The 22,424-nt window shown below is 45.3% G+C and overlaps 1 protein-coding gene across 3 annotated transcripts in view; it reads left to right on the top strand.

Annotated features, from left to right (window-relative positions):
* Nucleotides 1-22,424, top strand: part of MCF2 (MCF.2 cell line derived transforming sequence) — a 1,935,885-nt gene that overhangs the window by 940,203 nt on the left and 973,258 nt on the right. For all 3 annotated transcript variants that reach the window (XM_069612795.1, XM_069612794.1, XM_069612796.1), the window contains one exon: nucleotides 13,561-13,732. In XM_069612795.1, the coding sequence (XP_069468896.1) occupies nucleotides 13,561-13,732 (172 nt within the window). The remainder of the gene's footprint in view (nucleotides 1-13,560; nucleotides 13,733-22,424) is intronic.

The raw sequence follows: 22,424 nt of genomic DNA, 5'->3' as shown, positions 1-22,424 counted from the left end.
CAATTTACTGATGTGTTTCTAGAGGAGCCTCGAAGAGTTAAGGATATATATCACTACATCGGCACTCCCGTGGGAAAAGTGGTACACTTGAAACCTTATCGATTACCAGAGGATAGAAATGATACCATTATTCAGGAAGTTAAAAACATGTGAGATGCTAACATCATTGAACCTTCTAATAGTTCTTGGTCCTCCCCTATTGTGTTGGTGGCAAAACCCAATGGAAGTTGGAGGTTTTGTATAGACTTTAGAAAGGTGTGTTTGCCGCATACCCAATGCTCTGTATTGATGATCTGATAGACCGGCTGGGTAATGCTGTCTACCTTTCAACAATAGATCTAAGGAAAGGGTTCTGTTGAGTGCCTTTGCATGGACCCGATAAAGAGAAAACTGCCTTTGCCACTCCCATAGGGTTATTTCATTTAAAAGTCTTGCCTTTTGGTCTACAATTTTACAGCCATATCCAGACCTTTGCTGAGCCTATATAGACGACATTATGATATATAGCAGGACCTGGGAAGACCAGTTGAACCACCTTTGCACAGTGTGAAGGCATCATGAATTAAGACGCAGACAACAGACTTAAAATTGAAACAATAGATATGTATTACTTAAATATCAGGATGGTTGAAAGCCTAACTTGCCCTATGCTAAGGTGGGATTTCCCTACCTGAACGAAACTGTGGAAAGTCTGAGCCAAAGAGTTCAACTTAAAAGTCTGCCTCTGTCCAAAACCTATGCCTGCCCTCAGAACTAAAGATGAACAGTGTGTAGGGATGTCAAACTCAAAAGAAATAGTGTTCAACACAAAGTTCGGAGCTGCTTCCAGCTCTCAGCTTCTTCTTTAGCTCCCTTCCCCACGTTCAAGAATGTTCCACAAAAGTCTTAGAATTGCCTTTCTTCCACTCAAGGTAATATAGTTGCACACAGACCTCAGGGTTCCCTTGCCCAAGTTCAAAGGAAAATTGTCTCGAAGCTTTGTCCCCAATACAACAGGTGTAATGTCTCAAATCTCAGGGCTCCCTTCCCCAAGACTTCAATTCCGCAAGTTATAGTTATTTGAATCTTTCAAACAAAAAGGTTAACACAATTTAAGGTCAGCTTGACCATATTCTTGGATTGCCTCAGCCATTCACTGGCAGTGCCCCTTCTTAGTATTATTCCACAATGTCTTTTGGTTCTCGCAGTTCAGGGCTCACTGGTCTAGGCGCAGTTGTCGTACCACACGGTCCACCTACCACAGGTCAAGCAACCAGGATGCCTCTCCTTGTAGCCTCTTTGCTTTAGATATAATATTTACGCTTCTTTGGCTTCTCCTTGGTATTCCCCTGGCTCTGCCAGAGTATGTCACACACCTCTTGCCAGTTTTTGGCTTTGCCGCACTGCAATTGTTAATAACCATACTTCTGTCCCACCTTTTATGGCACTCTATCATAGTGATGTAATTTCGTAGATATTATTACTTGGGCATTTTCCCTTTGGCAGTCTTTATCACTTGCTTTGCACATAAAGCTTAATTTAATGTTATACTCCACAAGCTAAATGGCGTGATTTCACTCTACTCTGTATTTATCAGATATGCAATCTCTTTAATGGTTAAGGTTCATTCAGTTCATTGTTTAGTAAATGTTCAATAGGCTTAATTTCAAATTCCCATTTGGTTTGGTATTCAATATGCACTAGCAGCTTCATTTGTACATTTGCCTTTCATTCAGTAATGTATTGCTGCCCAGCCACCCGCTAGGAACGCCCCTAGCTGCTGAGTGCCTCTCCTGACACTCAACGGTCTGCGGAGGTGTTCACCGGCAGCTCCCGCTCTCTATTTCAGCTTGGTACAAGCCCCACTTGGATTCAGGGCTTGTCTCAGCCCCATTTAGTGCTCCACCGCCTCCGATTGGACGCAGACAGCATCCGGCTCCCTCTGTTGCTTCTGCAGCTCCTTCTGCACGTCTCTTGTCGCAGGTGCTCCTGCACACTGGACTTCGGGCTGGCATGCTGGCTATTCCACAGGTCCCACCACGGTTGCCTCTTCCAAACACGGGTCTCCTGTTGGTCTCCTTCACACAGGTCTCCCCGTGTGTCTCTCTCTTTGCTGCCCATTCTGTCTGCTTTTATACACCTGTAACCTTTTAACAGGTGGCCGGTGTAAACTTCCAGTTGGATTTGCCTTACCATGATTATGAGGGCATGCCTGACCTTCAATACTTTTTACAGGCATCTTTCTCGTCCCAGTACTAAAATGGTTACATGGTCTAGTGTGCATTGTTCTGTCTCCTATTCCTCGTCTCAGTACTGTCAAGTGTCACATGTGGTGAAATGATGGGAATTGGATTATAATAGCCCATAAAGGTCAGGTGGGTTAGGTTGGTTGTCACTGGGAAAAGGGGATACTATGTTTTGCCCAAGGGCACCCCACTCCCAATCCTCAGGGGCACTCCACCCAGGTGATCCTCCCTTGCTTCTCCACCCCCAGGATCAGGATCCAAAAGTGATGGCCTTTCCCTGGCTACCTGCGCAGAGGATCCAAGGGGAGTAGGGGTGAGAATACCCTCAGGTTTCTCACAACCGTCATGAGAGTATTAAGAAAAGCTGGGCTGATCACTAATCCCAGAAAATGCAAGCTATCCCAAACTTCGGTTAAGTATTTGGAGTTCTTTGTGGGTAATGGTACTGTCCAACCATAGCAAGAGAAGGAGAGAAAGATTCTAGATACCCCCACTCCAAAAACCAAGAAAGGTCTAAGGACCGTTTTGGGACTAATCGGGTTCTACCACAGATTTATTCCAAATGTTTCCAGCTAAACATCCAGACTGACAGACAAATTGAAAAATGCCGAACCCTAAAAGATCAAAAGGGAAGAGGAATATGAGATCTGTTCTACAATCTTGAAACAAGCCCTATGCAAAGCCCCATTTTGAAAGTTTCAGATGTCTTCAAAGAATTCATCCTCCTGACTGATGCTTCCTTAATGGGATTAAGAGCTGTACTGTCACAAATCTATGATGATTTGGAACATCGAATTCTGTACATCAGGAGAACGCTCTTCCCCAGAGAAAAGAAGTATTCAGTCATTGAGTTGGAAGCACTGACAAGCAAGTGGGCAGTGATTCGCTTAAAATATTACCTCCTAGGGTGTAGGTTTTGACTTATAAAAGACCATTCTCCTCTAGTTTGGATCAGTCAGAGGAAAAAATCCAACCTTCGGGTAATGTGGTGGTTCCTGGACCTTCTAACTTACTGCTTGACAGTAGAACACCGGATGGGAAGAGAGCAAGGTGGCGTAGACTTCCTCTTCCGGTTTCCCTGTGAAGCACCGCGGTCCAATCGGCATTGGTGAAGGATATGTGAGAAACCTCATGGTATCCTCACTCCTACTGCCCCTGGATCCTCCCTTCAGGTGGCCAGGGAAAGGCCATCACTTTTGGAACCTGACCCTGGGGGTGGAGAAGCGAAGGAGGATCACGTAGCTGGAGGGTCCTTGGGGATTGGGAGTGCGGTGCCCATAGGTGAGACATAGTATCCCTCTTTTCCCTCTGAAAACCACCCCGAGCCTTTATGGGTTACTGTTAGACATCTCCTCTCATTTATCCTGTTACAGTACTGAGATGAGGAAGTGGTGACTAGTAGTAGTGAACACCAATAGGTATTTTCACCACTCTGGTACTGAGACAAAGACGAAGACTGTGAATGAATACCATTGGGGAAGTCAGGCATGTCCCACTAATCAGTCGACTGGAGGTCAGGCAATTTATCTTACTGACCCACAACTGTGGGCCCTTAATACTCCTAGCGAGTATAAGAATGGGGGCTGCACACCATGGAGCGAGACCTGTGTACCGCAGGGAGAGCAGGGGATGGAACGGGCTGTAGAGAAGCAGGTTAGAGCCAGGACTGAGTGCCGTGTGAGTCCGGAGTAGGAGAGAGATGTCTAGGTCGAGTACAGGCTGTGAGAGGGTCTAAATCTCTGGCCGAGCTCCAGTTACTGATTGCAACAGCAGGAAGCTGTGCTCCACCTGAAGCCCAGAGCCGCTGCAGCAAATGGGAGAACGAGGGAAGCTCTCAGTGGCTGCCACGAGGGAGGAGAAAGCTTGTGGATCCAGGAGGCTCGAACAAGGAGAACTGGCAAAGCTGCAGAGAGCGATCGCGCATAACCGGTGAGTGTAATCAAGGCAACACTCTGTCCGGAGCACCCTGCTAATGCTGACATGTATTCTGAGAATTCCGAACTAACTGAAATAAGGAAACTATGAATGTCGAATGATCTGAAAGTAATTGAACATCGTTCTGGATAACAAAGTGAACATATTTGAATATCAAGCAAGTAGTGAACACTTGAAAAGGAAACATTAAGAAAATATTGAATTCCAAACTGAATGAAAACGTTGTGGGCGAAGATACGAGATGATGGAAGTCAAATGGGAAGGTTCCCATTTAAAAGAGGAGAAATAAGGGTACAAGTGTGAAAGAGCCTAACAGAAAGGTGGGGAATAAATAAGACCACCACAAAGTGAATTCGTAAAGTCAAGTGAAGTTTATGAAAAACTGCCATGTGGCATGGCCAAACACTTGCAGAAGTTGTGCAACACATTGTAGAAAAGCCAAAAGGTTAACCAGGAGAAGCCAAAAGTGTTTGAACCTGCACATAAAGCTCAGAGGCCGACAAGGAGAATCTAAGTGAATGTGAATCTGCACACATGGGCAAATAAGGTGTACCTGTGTGGGCTAAAGAGAGTAGGGGTCCTGGTTGCGCGATCAGTGATGGGTAGACCGTGTGGTCTGACAACTACACCTAGACCAGGGAACCCTCAATGGTGAAAGATAAAGACACTGTGAAACAAACCAAAAGGAGCACTTTAGGTGAACTGTTAAGGCAAGTTGACCTCGAGTTGTGTTAAACATTGGAAATTTAAAACCAAGTATGAGTGGATATGTTGGAGTCTTGGGGAAGGGAACCCTGAGGCTTGATGAACTGCAATGTTATGTTATCTTGAGGACAGAGCCTCAAGACCCCTTTTCTTTGGGACTGTGTTGCCTTGAACTTAGGGAAGGGAACCCCATGGATTTGTGGAACTGTTTGAACTTGGGAAAGGAAGTCTCAAGACTTTTGTGGAACTTTCTTAAACTTGGGGAGGTGGAGCTGAGAAGGAATCTAAGTGCTGGAAGAAGCTTATCACTGTTTCATTTGTTATTGACATCCCTACACTTTGATTAGCTTTAATTGTGAGGGCAAAGATAGGTTTTGGACACAGACGGACTTTTAAGTTGAACTTTCTGACTCAGACTTTCCTTAGTTTCGTTCAGGTAGGGAAATGTTAGCATCGGGCAAGTTAAGCCATCAAACATCCTGACATTTAATTTAATAGACCATTTTTGTTTTGAACTTTAAATCTGTAGTCTGTGTCTTACTTCATGATGCCTTCACAGTACATAACTGATGTTTGTATGTGTGTGTGTCAATAAAGTGTGGATGTGTTTCTCTAGTTGTTCTCTTCCTTCTACCAATAACAAACTGGTGTTCCTTGGGAATGTGCTAGGGGTAAAATAGGGAAAGGATTGACAAAAGCCTATAAAGGCTTGAGGGACAGAAGACTCCTTGTGAAAGGGGAATGGGGGGGGTACCATGTCTCACCTAAGTGTGCCTCATCCCCACTCCCCAAGTCTCCTCCACCCAGGTGATTCTCCCTTTGCATTTCCACACCCAGGGTCCAGATCCAAGAGTGATCGCCTTTCTCTGGCCACCCAGGAGGAGGATATATTGGGCAAAGAAGTGAGAACAACATCAGATTCCTCATAGCACATAGGCTGCATGATTTCATATATTACTTAATACTAGTCTTGATCGAAGGTCACCAGAAATAGTGCCGGATGGTTTTGATTGTGGCTATAACTCCCCTATGACCAGCAGGCAGGGAATCATGGCAGAGGCGCAACTCAAGGGCTCTGTTTTTTCAGTTTGAATAAACACCCTTTTTTCCTTGAACAGGAGATATGTCTTTTCAGAGTTTCTAGGGATTAGATGCAGCTATGTGTCACCAATGAGTAGACTTGATTATTTCATCTTTTACTAAATTTAGAAAGGTGTCCACATGAAACATGAAGCTTTTGTCCTGTACGTTTGGGGACTGGGGCATAGGCGCTTCTCCTGAATCTCTGTACTTGCGCGATAACGAGTTGGTAATAATGTTTTGGCTGCCAGGAATATAAGTGGGTTTGAGTTTCTATGTTATCCCATGCACATCGAAAATATGCAAATCTGTTACATATACTTTTTCATCAAGAAATTGCTCTGGTACACTAATCGATTATAAAAATCAGTTATTTGTAATTCAATTTTGATCAGTGTGTTAACATACCAGTTGCATTTCAATTTATAACATTATTTGTTGTGCCATATTGTGACAGTTTGTGCCAGTTAGTACCATGTCAAAATATCACAGTTTGTGCCATTTGTGCCAATTTGTACAGTGTCAAATTATCACAGTTTGTGCCAACATAATTCCGCTAGGAGGCACGTGCTTTTGTTTCGCCCTTCCTTGGGCTTTTTCAAGGCACTAGTACATTGGTTCAAAACATTGTGTATTTGTCATATTTATTTATTTAAATGTATAAAGCGCACAAACGGCCTTTGGGCATTGTGGCGCTGTTAAAGCAGGCTTACTTAGTTCGAGGTGGGTACAGGGTAAAAACAATGCAGAAAAAAATGTCAACCGGAAACAGGCAAAATTACAGGTTCCTTGCTTACAGTGGAACAAGATCACATGATGGGTCAATGGTTACAGTGGATCCGAGTCAGTTGAAGCAGCAGTTATTAGAGAGCTGTTTAGCATTACATTAGTTAAAGAGTTTTGTTTTAAGCGCTTTACGGATGACTGTATGATGCTTCATTTCTGATTGCTGTGGCCAGGACATTCCAGTTTTTGGGTGCTAGATGCAGGAAGCTGGAGCCTCCTGCTTTAGCTCTTTTGAAAGAGGTGATGTGCATCTGGTTCGAATGGTGCGTTCTAATGGGTCTGGCAGATGTGATAGGGGTAATCTTTTCAGATAGGTGGGGGGGCAGTGCGAGAGTGGCACATGTGTGTGATAGCCATGGTTTTTAATAGAATAATAGAATGCGCTCCGACTGGCAGCTATTGCACGTCTCTTCTTGCCTGAGAGTTGTGTTCCCTTTTAGGAATGCCCAGTGCGGCTATGAGGGAATTGTTTTGCGTGACGTGTAATCTATTGAGGTTTTTATAGGAAGTTCCCAGGAGGAGGGCCTTACAGTAGTCGAGTTTGGCACCAAATGTAGCCCTAGCTATTGCAAGGCAGTTTTTGGTTAACAAGTATGGTTTGACCGCGATTTATGTGGTGAGAGCTGCTGTGGATGTAATGGTGAGAGCTGCTGAGGATGCAATGGTACTGACTTGGCGGGTCATGGACAAGGAGTCAAGGAAAATGCCTAGGATTTTGACTTCTGGTGATACAGTGATAGGCGTATTGTCAATATTGAAGGTCCTGTATCAGAGGTCGAGTTTATTGAGTGTGTTTTTGGTGCCTACCAAGAGGATCTCTGTTTTTTCTCCATTGAGACATAAACCATTTGCTGCCATCCACGTCTGGATGGCTGCGTAAATGCTAGCAAGGGCAGCTGAGTCCCGTTCATAAGAGCCGGTTAGACGGAGTAGGACTTGGGTGTCGTCGGCATAGTTTGTGTGGGCCATGCCGCGTTTGTCCAAGTCATTGAAGAGCGGTAGGGTAAAAATGTTGTATAGAGTGGGTGCTGTGTATCACAAGGGGAGGAGCCGCCAAACAAAGTTAGAACATACTACCATTTCTGGATGTTACTATTTAGAACATGATATTGGTGGTGGTCTGTAAATCACCAGTGATCCATCCTTGTTGTCTAATATTAGGATCCCTTAGGTGTCAAGACTATATGCAAATTAGTTGTACATTTATTCGTAGTCTTGTTTGCAAAGATTTTTTTAACGAGTTTTATTTTATAAAATGTATTTTACCGGTTATGCAACAATCAAGGTAAATCACACCAGTACACTTACAAATGGGCAAACAAAGTTAGAGTATGTGTCTCAAATTTGCTCTGCATCAAAACATTTCAAAAACTTAAACTGAAAGAACATGTTTCTCACAATCAGTTAAACAGTACGATATAAAATAAATAGAAAATGAAAAGAAAAGGACAACTTAATTTCCAACAATATAGAAAATAGAACAAAGGAGTAAACTGCAACATAATTCAAGCAAATGAGTTTGGCACTAGTTAATAGCATACAGTAGGGGGAATGAAGAAAACAATTGTCCTTCTGTAGTGCCAAAAAAGTCCCATATGCTATAGGGTTGTCTGTGATCTATTGGTGACCAATCCTCGGTCTACGTCAGGAACATAAACTTCCCAAGAATGTGTAAAGGACGGGCTAAGGTAAAGGTTGGTCCTAGGACGTTTCGGCTTCCAGATGTGGTGCCTTCTTCTGGGCCTCAGGATTGTGTCTCCTTGTGGGTAGCAAACACAAATTGAGGGGAATTTAAGATCTCATAAGGTGAATTGTACCCTAAAGTGGTACCATTAATGACAGAATAAGCACAGCTAAGTGTGTCTAAAAGAGAAGGAGCACCTTCTCATTAAAAAAGTGCAAGCCAATCTTGAACTTTGTTCCGGAGGGAGTGTAGGGCAGGGTGACGGGTCAGTCTAATTGAGCCGTGTTGGATCAGCAGGGACCTGAATGCGAACCAGCAGTGTTGCGTACTCAACTGGGAGTAAAGCAGCACAAATACATCTGTGAGAGAATGGCATACGTGGGTCAGAGCGGGGCAAAGGGTACATAACCTAAACACACATAAAGGTGTAAGATCAAGTTGGCGGTTTTACCTAGTTGCAAGTAGCGAGTGGCAGAGCCTTGAGCAGCTAGGGAACTGTTGATCAGGAACAGTAAATGCACGTGGCCCCCAGGTCAGACTGTAGTCTGGAATCGAAAGGCCAATTACGAATGGTAGCTGAATGGCAACGCAGTGTTCGGACCCCCAATAGTGTAGAAAGGGTTCAGTGTGCGAGTGCTGTAAAGATATAGATGGGAGAGCAGAGTTAGTGGCATCTGTTATCAGAAGACTTGCAAGTAGTGCATGAACATGGGCATTCGCCTTCAAGTGTGGAATAAGCGCCCCCGTGGGCAGGGATTCAAGCCGCTTACCTTGCTCGAGTGACAATTACAGAGCAATGGAGAACAGGGCTCAGTCCCTGTGAGGAGAGCTTTATATGTCTAACTGGGAAAGACTGCGCATGCTCGCCGCAGGGATTGCTAATCCAATGCACATGTTCACGAGTGAGAGGCAAAAGCTCTGAGCCTGCGTATTAGATAGGGTAAATGTTGCCTAGGTAACGTGATGGCCGACACAAGGAAAGCCGTAACGGTCTAATGTTATGGGGCTGAACTCTGTTAGTCATCATATGGCTCAAAACAGAGCCAAAAGTCGCCTCGTGGGCAAAAGCCGCAGGCCATTGGGTAGTGCAACAAACCACTTCGGGGGCAGGCATGCCTAGTCGAGCCCGAAGTGAAAGTGCACATCTGGGAGAGGAAAACATGCCAGGGGCCTGCCCATCTATATGGGAGTCAACATATGTAGTACAAGAGCGCTAAAGGTGAAGCACCTCAGGTAGTAGTAAAGAGGTCAGGAGTCCTGGCGCCTTTAAACTTGCATGCTGAGACTGTTGCCTGGATCAGTGTGTATAGCATACAGTCAGAGTAAACAGTAGGCGGGACTAGACCACATATATTCCACAATGTGTGGCATCTGTGTGGAAGAGATGCTGAGCGTTTCGGCCACCATTGTGTGCTGTGTGGGTCTGCAGCAAAAGAAAGGAGAACACCAGCAGGTATGGCCCCTTAATAGTATCGATTGTCCATTGCCGCTGCTTCATTGAGGCCTGTTTCAATTGAGCGCAATTTAAACACCCACCAGGCTTCTTTGTAGTTCAAGGCGTTTTTGACATTCTAAGTGTTTTGTATTATTTCCAAGACCCACCATTTCAGTTGATCTTGGTCATGTTGTAATTCCAAATAGTGGGAGACCAGCGGTGATGTTATTGCACAGCATCTTATTCTGGATCGATGTTCCCAGATGCATTTGTGCACCGGTCTGCTGGTCTGCCCTACGTAACACAGGCCACATGGGTTTTCTATTGCATAGATAACATTTGGTGTTTTGCAATTAGTGAATTGACATAGGGTCCAGTCCTTGACTTCAATTTGGAAAGTTTTTATTTTATTAGTGAAGCGACAAACTGTGCAGGTGCCACATGGATAGTGACCCGTGATCTCTCTTAGATTCCAGAGGCCTGTTCTCAACGGTTTTTTGGGAAGTCTGGCGTGCGTGAGACATTCACTTAGATTCTTAGACCGTTTGAGAGCCATTCTGGGAAGTGGGTCATCGGGTAAAGTCTGGTGAATCAGGGGCCAGAATGTTTAATAATGCTCTTGATCCTGTTGGTATTTGGTCAAAGATGGTGACACAGGTGATCCTGTCGTTCTCAGTGTCTCTGTTCTTTGGCTGGAGCAGCATCTCTCGAGGAATGCACAGGACCCTTTTTCTAGTGTTTTTGAGCAGTTTTTTCAGGTAGCCACGAGCTGTCAATTTAGATTCCAGGATCTCTGCATGATGCCTGTATTGGTGAGTTTCTGAGCAATTACGCCTGAGCCTGTGAAATTGGCCGAAGGGTAAGTTGGTCTTCAGGCTTTGGGGATGATTGCTTCTGTAATGAAGTAAGGAGTTCCTGTCTGTCTCCTCCCTGAAAAGGGTACAGGTAAGTTTGCCCTCTTCGGCCTGATTGTCCGGTCGAAAAAGTTAATAGATGTTACGCTGCTACTGATGGTAAATTGTAAATCCGTGGACTGCGTATTGAGCCACTCTTGGAAATCAATGAGTGCACTTGAGGTTCCTTTCCAGACGAAGATGACGTTGTCTATATATCTGTACCACAGATATATAGACAACGCCAATATGGGTTATGTTGGCTCAGTACATGGATCGCCTCAAATTCTGCCATATAAATGATAGTGAGGCTGGGGTCAAATGTAGCCCCAAGAGCTGTCCCGGATGTTTGGAGATAGAAAGTCTCATCAAACAGGGAAAGATTCTTTGTAAGGGCTATTTCTAGCAGTTCCAGAATGAAGTTCACTGGAACTCTTTCTTGTTCCATGTGGTGAGTGAGATGGTTCTGTATGCAGTCTAGGGCTGCAGTTTGTGGGATGCTGGTATATACTCCTATTATATCCAGCGTCACCAAGATGTCAGTCCGGTTATCGAAGGCTGTGTTTTCATAAATGTTGATGGTGGACATAGTCATAGTATCTTTCAAGTATGTGGGGGTGAGTTGACAAAGAGGTTTGAGGAAGAAATCAATACATTTCCACAGTGGTTCAAGAATAGAACCACATCCTGACACGATAGGTCTTCCTGGAGGACGGTTGGCATCTTTATGACGTTTCGGGAGTGCATAAAACGCTGGTGTTCTTCCCTCTGATGTATTGAGAAAAGACTCCTCTTTGTCCGTAATCCATTCTTGTTCTAGGGCATATCTAGTATCTGACAACATTTCCTGTTTGATTGACCCTGTGGGGTCTCGTCCCAGTTCCTTGTAGTTGGTTCTGTCATTAAGTGGGGTCGGGACCATTTCTTTGTATTGCGAAGTGCTTTGGACCACGATACCTACTCCCTTATCCGCAGCTTTTATCACGATGTTGTTATTCATGGATAGTTGTTTGAGGGCCCTGCGTTCATCATTGGTGTGATTGTGTCCAATTGGTTTCTGTATTCTTTGAAGTTTGGCAATTTCCTGTCAAACACATCTTTCAAAAGTAATGAGAGCTGGCTTGAATCCTGTACCTTCCTTCTCAGGTCTCAGGTTAGAGTCTTGAAAGTGTGCTTTTAGTCTAATGGACCGAAAGAAGTGTTGGAGTTTGTTTTCTAAACCAAACCAGTTGGTATGGTTGGTTGGGACATATGATTGTCCTTTCGTGAGTACTGGGAGTTCTTCTTTTGTAAGATTGTAGCCCGAGAGATTGAAAACTGGTAGGGTATCTGTATTCATTGTCAGCATTGGTTGCGCCGTCGCCCCCTCGGATGGCGCCAGGTTGGGTATCCGAACATCGGCATAGGTGGGGGCCCCCAGAAGGTGTTCCTGGGGCCCCTCGCCCTAAAAAAGGCGGCGGTTGTGGGTAGAATGGCTTTAGCTGTGGGTTCATACCATAGTGGAGATTGGGATCTTCTGCTCCCGAATCAGAGCTAGATGTATCTGAAAAGGTAACCCAGCGCTTTCTTTGTCTTGCAGTCCCCGCTGCATTTTGGGCTCTCTTGTCTCTCTTTGTCTTTGATTTTCTTTGTAATCCGGTGATAAATATGGATAAACTTTTTCTATTTTGAACAGATTCATGTCTTTTGCCAGTTTCTGTTGAAGTTCAAAAAACACCCTTGAACTGTGGTCATTTGTGTCTGTCTTACTGTTGATACCATGCCTTCCTTACAGCATTTATGAATGGACATAGTGGTGATGGAATTCCTAGCGGTTGCCACTTGTGATGATTAGTTCATCACTGGGTGCCCACAAAATCAAGCCAACCAGCCAGAAGCCAAAGTCACAGACATCAGATTGATTGTGCATTTGAAGAGCCCCGCAAGTGACTCACTGTATGAGCCTGCTATCTTGACTAAAAGCCCAGGGCAAAGGTTCACTCTGTGAAATTGCTTGGTCCCTCCAGAGAGACTGAAAGACTATGGCCTGAGGAGTGAACACTAGGTATCGCAGGTGGGATAGCCAATGTATCCAAGCTTAGCACCTGTCTTTTGGTGGGCAACCAGAGAGGTTGCCTGGATCATGTGCACTATGTACTTGTACAGGCCTGTGTTCCATGCAGCCTGATTGGCTGCTTTGCCTCTTGCCTCCATTCCTCCACTTCAGCACAGAACTTCAGCCTCCCTATAACGACACACTACCTTTTCCCGTATCCTGCTCCACACCATCTTCTCCCGAGCCACTAATTGTGTGAGATACTACAGACCAACAATCTGTATGGTCCATTTTTCTCTCACAAAAAAGTCCTTTAGCAACCTGTACATTGTTCTGAGTTGCTATGGCCCAGATTAAAAGTTTGGTTGGCCATACTGGGTAGTAAGGGGCCACCACCCACATAGAAGTCCCTCATTCTATTTATGCAGGCAACGGCTGCTACCACCAGGTATGTTCTGCTCAAACTTATTTTGACGTAATTTTTGCAATCCTACTTTTGAAGTCGGAGAGTCAATTATTAAAGGAATTCACCATGGGATGAAGTGTTTCAAGACGTTTAAAAAGTGTTATTCATGTTAACTGAGTGCCAAGGGCAAGCAAATGTTTTATTTTTAGAAATATCTAATGTCATGTTTGTGACACTGGTTTCAAACAGGATATTCAAATAAAAATAGGTGACTTAAATGCAAGCTAGAATCTTAGCAGGTGTTTTGTGAAATTTCAATTGTAATTTCGAGCAATACATACAATGAGCATTCTCCATATATTGTTTTCATTAACAGGTTCAAATTCAAGCTGTTTACATAAAACTTGAAAATGTTCGAGGCATGTTTGGGAATCGGCAGGCTTTCCTGAAAAAGTTAGCAGACAAACATGTACGCCCTGTTCAACTAGTGGCACCGCGACCAGAAAACCAGCCAAGAGCCAAGTCTCCGTTATTCTCACCGAAGCATGGTAAGAACGTCTATAGAAGAATGGATCTCATGTTTAGATATCTAGTTAGAAGAAATTATTCTGTATTCACTTAAATAGACCCGGCATACACCTCTTGATTGATTTGTGCTGCTACTGAGCTCAAGTAGTTACTTAATATGTGTGACCAACAAAGTTGATACACTATCTAGACAGGATGTTTTCCTGAAATACCTTTTGCGTATGGGTAAATGGATACTCAAAAAATAACTAATGCATGAAACTTTGAAATCCACCCTCTGGAGCACCTGATGCCGAGGTCAACAAGCATTGATAAAGTCAGTAGGTCTAACTTTTTATTTAAAGGTGTTAGTATTTTTTATGGTTGGGTAGAAGGTTGGATCGATGAGTTTGATTGCATAGATGTAGGCTGGATGGATGGGTTGATGCGTATGATTGATTAGATGGCTGCTGGATGTCATTATGTGAATGGATGTCCTTGGGTATATTTGTGAGTCTATTTGTGGGAATGGGCAAAAGGACATGGATGTGTGTGATGGTGTGAAAGGATGAATAGGTTTGATTGAAGAATGGGTGAAATTGTGTGCATGCCTGTGTATGAATGGGTGTTGGAGGAGTGCGATTGGATGGATGAATTGTATTCAATGGATGTGAACAGGTGGATGGAGGTATGGGTGCAAATACATGTATGGTTGTGTTTGTTTGATGAATACGTGGATTTTAATGTTTAATGAGACTAAATTGCCTTGCCGATTGGGGTGAAATTGGTGCCAGAGTCCCTTGAGTCTGTCTGCAGACACCAACCAAGGCGTGCACTTCACTGTGATGTGATTGTGCACTTAATGTGAGAGTGGTTGGCTATTAGTGTTTACTACTGTTCCTGGGAAAAGATATAAGAGACAAATACTCAGAGGAAGTAGCAGCCCCCTCTCCAGGTCTGTGCCCAGAAGCTCAGTGACTAATAACTTTCCATCAATGTTGAAAAATAAACTTTCAGGGAGGTACTTGCAACCATAATTAGCAGAGGAAAAAATAGTCATACTATTCCCCACATTGATTTGATGCTTGGTGGGGTGATAAACCTTTGTTAGTTGTTGGCGCTGGCTGGATTTGATAGTCCAATTGCCGAGAGATCCGACAGTATAGTAATAGTCCAGTCATGGGGTCATGTGCCTGGTAGTTTATTTGTGTTTTAAGAGCATCGTAGATAATAACCTTTTGGTGCCAAATTAGTGAAACAAAAAGTTGACGCGCGTTTCAACCAAAGTCTTTATCAAGGCAAAGATCAAGTGGCAGCAGACTCGTGGTAGAGCTGGTGGCTGGTGGCCCAGGTTATGGTGCCAGGTAGAGGCTGGTCAGCCTATCTGACGCCGTGGTTGTGCTATCCCAGCAGTTGGTACCCAGACTAACTATGTGCCAGGCAGCAGGCTAACCAATAAACATTAACAGGAGGGGCGCAGAGGACCGGCTGTCCCGACACCAAAAACTCCTCACCCCTCTGAAACTCTATTCCCCACATTGGATTGGCAATTGAGACAGAAAGTGTAAGTATGGTAGGTTAATTGCGCCTAGCCTTTTAGTACAAAAAGAATATTCTAGAAAGGAAGTTTGTATTGTTTGTAAACCAAAGTAGAGTTTTAGTGTAAGTGCCAGCATACTCCATTTGGAGGCACGTGCGATTGCTTTGCTCTTACCCGGACTTTCTCAAGGCACAATTGTGATTAAGTATACAGTATTATATGGGTGATTCAGTGAGTACAATCCTGCACGTAGTTTACACATAATACATAACTCAAGCAAAGTGTTACTTTGTTCACATTATTGGTTATACAAGGATCCTTTTTCAATACGTTTTTAATTTTTTGACTGTTCTCTCACATTAGTACCCGGCACGCGTGGCGCAACGGGAATACAGCGTCGTGATTGGCTCATGTGAGAGCCATACCACATGGTATTCCCTTGTACGCCGTGCGTGCCGGGTTCTCTGTTCCCAGCAAGGGGCATGGTAGCCCCTCAGCCAATGAGGAGGCTCGAAACGGGGCAATCCCCGCTTCGAGTCTCCCCATGGCTGGAGGCTTCCTTTGTCCCCTGCCGGGGACTCAGGTAAAACATTTTCTTTTTTTTTTCCTTTCCTCACTTCTCCCACCCCACCCCACTTACCTTCTATACCGCAGTCTCCGGCGGGGGACGATGGAAGCCTCCAGCCGCGTGGAGACTCGGAGCGGGGTGAGCCCCGCTCCAAGCCTCCACACGGCTGGAGGCTTCCATTGTCCCCCGTCGGAGACCGCGGTATGTTTTTTTTTTTTCTTCCTTCCCCTTCCCCTCCCTTTCGCTCTCCCAACCCCACTTACCTTCTTTTTTCTTCTGGTCTTGGGAGCGAACGCGCTGGGAACACTTCTGTTCCCAGTGCGTCCACGCTTCCGATGGCCGCCATGGAAAGGGAAAACGGACTACGTTTTCCCTTTCCCGGAAGCCATTTTTTTTTCTGTTTAGAAACGCGCGAAACAGAAAAGAAATGCCATTAGTACCCCGGTCTAACGGGCCGGGGTACTAATGGCAATATATTAATATTCAGGCCCTCGCTACACTCGGGCCTGTAACTACGCCCCGGGGGCATTACCTGGGGGCGGTATTGGCCCGCCGCCTCAGGTCTTATTGCCACCGTAATCAACTAGAAATAATTCATGCATAAAGATACATGACATTCTGAGCAACTGATAGGTAAATAGGCATGCTTAGCTCTCTTATGAGAAGCGGAAAAAAGAGAAATAAAGCAGAGTGGTGTTAGTGAAGGGTAGGGTTAATGCTATCATGTCAAGGTTGTCAGACTGCGGGTTAAATCCGGGTATGGTCTTAGCGACAGAGTTCAGATTGCATTATATTCTTCCTTCTGAGGTCATAACCTTAGTTATGTCACACTTTGTGATGCTGGGTAACGGTGGTTAGAGTGTGATCCTAATGCTTTAGTGCATGTTGGTGCAAAGCCTACGGAAATGCAAATTAACATTAGTAAACCTTTGAAATATTATCACAAAAGCATCATATAATAATAGTTCATGATCTATTAATTTTACCTTATGCTATTATGCGTCAGAGCCTCCCATGCATTAGTGGCTTTATCTTCTTAGTATTCGTTTCAAGTGTTCCTTATTATGGCCTGTCTGAAAATAAATCACACTTAGTATTAAGTTGGTATGTCTAGTATGATGCAAAACATGCATTGGGTCATTATCCTGTTCACACCAGGATAACATTTTTATTTTGCTGTAAACCCAATTTATTTCTTTGGAATCAGACTCTTATTAGCAGCTATTTCGTCGGAATACATTGTAAATGAACCCCACAGACAACGTGCATTCTTCAATTACGAACAGTGAGTGATTTTGCCTGTTTTGGCAGTTTTGCTTACACGCCACAGTGCAAATAATTACAACTGCACAAACGGGGGACCGTTTTGCACGAAAGTACAAATGCAGGTGGCAATGTAGCCTTTTTTTTTTAAATGAGACTCGCTGTGTGTTTACAAGTCTGTTCTAGTTTGTATGTTGAGCGAGTCTCGTTTCTGTGTACACGTGACATATAAACAATAAAGTGTCCTATAGTTTGGTATTATAATGCATTTTTTAAGATTCTTGTGAGATGTATTCATCACTCTCCTCCTATGGTGCAAGGTCAGCGACAGCTGGTCAATAGTTTCAGTGCAGGAGTCTAAATATCTCCCCCGAGCAACCAAGCATAGCAAGGGTGCCCGAAAGAAAGTAGGAGTGCTCATCGGGTTCTCCCTACGGGATTTCTTTTTTAAATCACTTTATTTCAACAGTTGCCATAAAAGTGCTTGCATACAATAGATACACATCCAGATAACAAGGGGCAATAATAAAAAAGCACTTACATTCACGTGGAACTGCCATTACAGCATACTATCATTCTAGAGCTGTAGAGCGGGCTTGGAGACTGCCACTAAAGTACATTAAGTGCCATCAGCAATGTTTAAGCAAGCTGCTCCGGTCCCACTATGAAATGAAACAACCATAGTATATATCAGATGGCTTTCTACTCCAGATGCACAATGTAAAGTGCAAGTGTTTCATAAAAGAAATAAAAAGAATTCATAAAATGTATCCCTTTCTTGAAATTACAAAACCATCAAGATCTATCAGTGCAATGGCAATCCTTATGTATGTCATCAATTTCTTTACCATTAGTAGACTAAGAAAAAAGGTTAAAGTGCATATGCTACATGGGGAAAAAAAGAAAAAAAAAGGAATAGAGTATATCATTCTTTGTTACACGGCCAATTGGGACCTGTTAAGGCAGTACCAGTCCTAAAATTGGTCATCAGTCTCTTCGCCATGAGTACTATAGATGAAATGCACACGCATATATTATAATTAATAAGTGATTATCATATAGTTAAAGTTATTCGATGTACACCTTTTGAAATACATTTTGGTATCTAAAGGCTTTAAAATATAAAATATACATGTTCTAAAATCATGAAATCTCATCTAATTGTTCCAGTGGCACCCATAATAACCATTTAAGTTACCCTTCTCCAACCAACTTGTCCATTCTTAGGCTCCAGGCGCAATCCAAATAAGTGGCACAGTAGTTGTAATATTTTGTCTTTCAGTTGATCTACACAATCTCACCACTTCATCCAACCTACTTATTTCAGCCACGAGGAGCACCGACATCAGACTCCTCCTACGTATGTTTATATAAGCCAGGCATGAAAACAGAAAATGCTGCAGGGTCTCAACCTTATCCAAACAGAAAGGGAATAACTGTGATTTCTTATTGTCCTATTGCTTTATATATTTTGTGAGGAATCTGAGGGCATCCTCACTTCTTCCCCCAATATAGCCTCCTCCAGGTTGCCTGGGAAAGGCTGTCGCTTTCGGATCCTGACCCTGGAGTTGGATACGCGAGGGAGAAGCACCTGGGTGGTGGAGACTTGGGTAGGGGAGACGAGGCACCCTGGGGTGAGACACAGTATCCCCCATTCCCCTTTCACAATATGTCCACCATTTCCCAGGCCTTTATATGTTGTTGTCAATCCCTTCCATGGTTTTCCCAAAAGTCTTTCCCTAAAAACACCACTCTGGTACTGGGACAAGGAAGAGGGATGCTGAGTACCAAGATTGTTATGTAATGAATGAACATAGCATACATCTGAAGTCAAGGGGATGGTATAAATGGGCCGCTCAGGTGAGGTTAAGCAAATCAACAGGAGAATTCTTGTTGCAAAAGCTGATGTTGAAGCCAGAGAGACACGGGCCCGGAGCGCTGACGAGCTGCAGAGTCGTTACAGCATAAAGTGATTGTGGCCGAGCATTCAGGAGGATTGTGGTCGCAAGAGCTGGTATGCATACCTCCTGGAGTAAGAGAGACCCGCTCTTCGTACCGCAGAGGTAGCAAAGACCCTGGAACAGTGTCGCGCCGAGCTGCGAGAAGGGACAGCCACTGCAAGTCTGACACCGCGCATAAAAGCACCTAGAGACAGCGTACCCAGTGAGTCAGAGAACCCTGAGTGACTCCAGGACGCTGGGGTGTAGACAACGTGGTTGCTGCAGGTCGGATCAATCGCGAGTGAGTGAGAGACTGTTTGGGTGATATGAATGCCGGTGAAGTTTGTCATATCCACACTTCTGGCACGACTCACCAGCTCTCCCGCCCCTGTCACGGAGGTGGGTTCCGGGTCTTCTGACACCTCTGCCACCCCGCCACATGGCACATGCCTCCTCAGTCTTTACCGGGCGTGAATCAGCTTCCATCCTGGACACCCGGGCCTCTGACACTTCATGGCAACGTCCCAGCTCAAGGATGCAGGCAAGCGTGGTACCTGGTTCCCTCAGCTCCTGCCATCTCAATTCAACTGTCGAACATGCCTGAATGAGCATAGTCCTGATCATGTCCTCTGCATCACCCCAGGCACATGACAGGCGTCTGAGGCAGCCATAGAAGGTGTCCAGTGTCTCGTCCTCCTTTTGCCGTGCTGACAGCATCACAAACCTCTCGTAATCAGCATTGGCGAGGGGAAAGAAGTGATCTTGAAGAGCAGTCTTTGCCGCCGCATAAGAGGCGTTAGCTGGTTGGAGGGACTTGAAAATTCCTTGCACTGCAGGTCCAGCCGCATACAGCAGGGTCACAAGCTTGCTGTCATCATCTGTTTCCATAGTGGCCCTGAAGTACATGCCCAAACGGTCCACCCACCTCTTCCACCTGGGACCCAGGCTGGATGGCGGGCCTGAGACGTCGAACTCCGGGATAGGCTGCAGCGCCGCCGGGGCCCGCATCTGCGTCATCACTGGAGGGGGCTGCTGCATGACCGGTTGTGCTACAGGTGGAGCTCGAGGCAGTTACTGTGCTTGAGGCTGCGCCACAGGCTTGGGCTGTACCACAGGTGGAGCCTGAGGCAGCTGCTGGGCTTGAGGCTGCGCCACAGGCTGGGGCTGTACTACAGGTTGACCGAAGGCAGCTGCTGGGCTTGAGGCTGCTTCAGGTCCGCGGGCTGCCCACCATCCTGATCGTCAGGCCCATTCATGGGTTAGAATGCACAGGCACCCCAGCGTGAACTGGGGGCCGCAGCTCACCCCACCACCACAGTCCAGTCCCGACCAGGGGCCTTGACAAACACCAGTCCAGACACACACAGGAAACACAAGTCCAGACCTGATGATGATGATGATGATGATGGGTGGCAGAACTTCAGACCAACAGTGTGCCTCACACGCATACACAGCAGCTGGGCATGATGATGATGACAATGGAGATGGAAGTCCTCAGCTGCAAAGTGCTGTGTCCCAGGATGGATGTCCCAAAAATTGAGCCAGGGAGGTATAAGGGCTAAGCAGGCCTTGGCATCTTTCCCCCTTTCCTCTCCTTCACTCGACGTAATTCGCCCAAAAACCCACAAATTTAAAATGTGGGCATGTGTGTGCAGGTATAGCTGCCTGCTATCAGTATTTCCAAAAATTAGGCATGGATGCCCCTCACAGGTCCTGCTGGATCTCTGCGAGTATCCCCTGCCAGGAATCCAAAATGGCCGCCTGCCGCGTGGCGTCTGCACGGCCTACGGCGTGAAACGAATCTTCAAAGTTATCCGTTCTGTGTCAAAAATGTAATCTTCACCGCCGGGCCCGGGCAATGCACCGACCTCGTTGCCACTGTTGGGGGTCACTCTGTGACCCATAATGTGTTCCCTGTGAGCCCCCAACCCAGCAGACACAGACGCACACGTCCGTTCAGCTCGGGCTCCCCGGTCGCACTGCCGCGGCCGGGAACAGCCCCTTTATTTATAATGCACGCGGAGACATGCAAAGTCACGCCGCCGCGTGCGCGTCCCTTAAGGGGGCAGCACCACTCTTGTGTATGTTTTATTCATTAATCTGCAGGCAAGCCAGCTGGTGGAGAGGAAAGCTCACTCCAGCCAGATCTAAAACATATCCTATTGTGGGACCCCAGGAACTTGGGCATGGGTGTTATATACCCCTCAGCTCCTTGTCCCGAATTAGGATACACGTTGTCCTGAGGGAAAAATAAACCTTTTGTAGATGGTACATGTGTGTGTCTGTGTGTGTGTGTGTATCTGGCCTTTCCTGATTGAAAATAGTTCCTACACAAATAGGGATTTCTGGGACCTGTTGAATCCCTCACCCACTGCTGGAGTAGAACTGGCTCTTGCTGATGCCCTGGTAGGCATCCTACCGCAGGTCCTGAGGGTTCCCTGTCCCTCCCTGACAGGGTTAAGGCATACCTCCACTCTTTCTTCTGATTCCCCCCCCTCCTCAGATTCACTAGCTTTCTAATTGTATCTGGAAAAGGAATCCAAATTCATTTATCTTTTCCCTGACTGATGTGGCATAGTGAAAATGTAGGGTTACAAGGCCAATAACCACCTTAGGCATGGTCTGTGATTAGCTTACATTATCTGCCAATCCGGTAAGCCTCAGGCTGTGGACGGACCACTTGACCAGCAGACATTCCGGTTCTATGATTAAGTAGTAGGGGAATAGTGTTCTACCAATGCAAACAATTGGTTTCTCCACTCGATTCTGGTCTTGTGAAAGGATCACCCTAACCTTATGAGAGAAGCATTTGTTTGCAAAAGAAACTCCTTGCCAATGAGAGTGAGAGGTTAAAACTCAAGTTATGTCACAGCCTATAGAGGCATTTTGAGCTCCTTCCTCCCAACAGGAATTGGGGTGGTCTTTGAGAGTGTGTCTGTTATGGGTGCCTCAAGTAAGGACACATTTGTAATGAAGTATCTGTAGTACCCCACCAACCCAGGGAAGGCTCTGATTTCCTTTTTAGTTTTTTTAGGCAGGGTGCACTTTTGACTGCTTTTACCTTATTTTGGTGTAGTAAGGCCATGCTGGTCTCTACTTGACATGAGAGGCATTTGACAGAGGTCGAAGGGAAGTGGCATTTTGCCAGATTGCCCGTAAAGCCTGCCTTCCTCAGACAATCACAGATGGTGTACGGGTGTTGGAGGTGGCCCTTCCGGGTCTTACTGTGAATACAATATAGTTTCGACATGGCTCCACTCCTTGATCCAGTAATCTCTGAAAAATGTCTCTATGCAGACAGAATGGTTGCACTGTGAACTGGAAAAGCCCTTCAGGTTGGGCAAAGCCTGTCTTCTTTTTAGCCTCTGAATCTAATGGTAATTGCCAATATCTGTAGGCCAGATCTAGGGCGGATATGAATT

The sequence above is a fragment of the Ambystoma mexicanum genome, chromosome 5p (genome assembly GCF_040938575.1).
Source record: "Ambystoma mexicanum isolate Mex_15411 chromosome 5p, UKY_AmexF1_1, whole genome shotgun sequence".
Taxonomy (NCBI): Eukaryota; Metazoa; Chordata; class Amphibia; order Caudata; family Ambystomatidae; genus Ambystoma; species Ambystoma mexicanum.
Note: the sequence above shows the minus strand (reverse complement) of the source record. Positions and strands in the feature narration are given on the sequence as shown.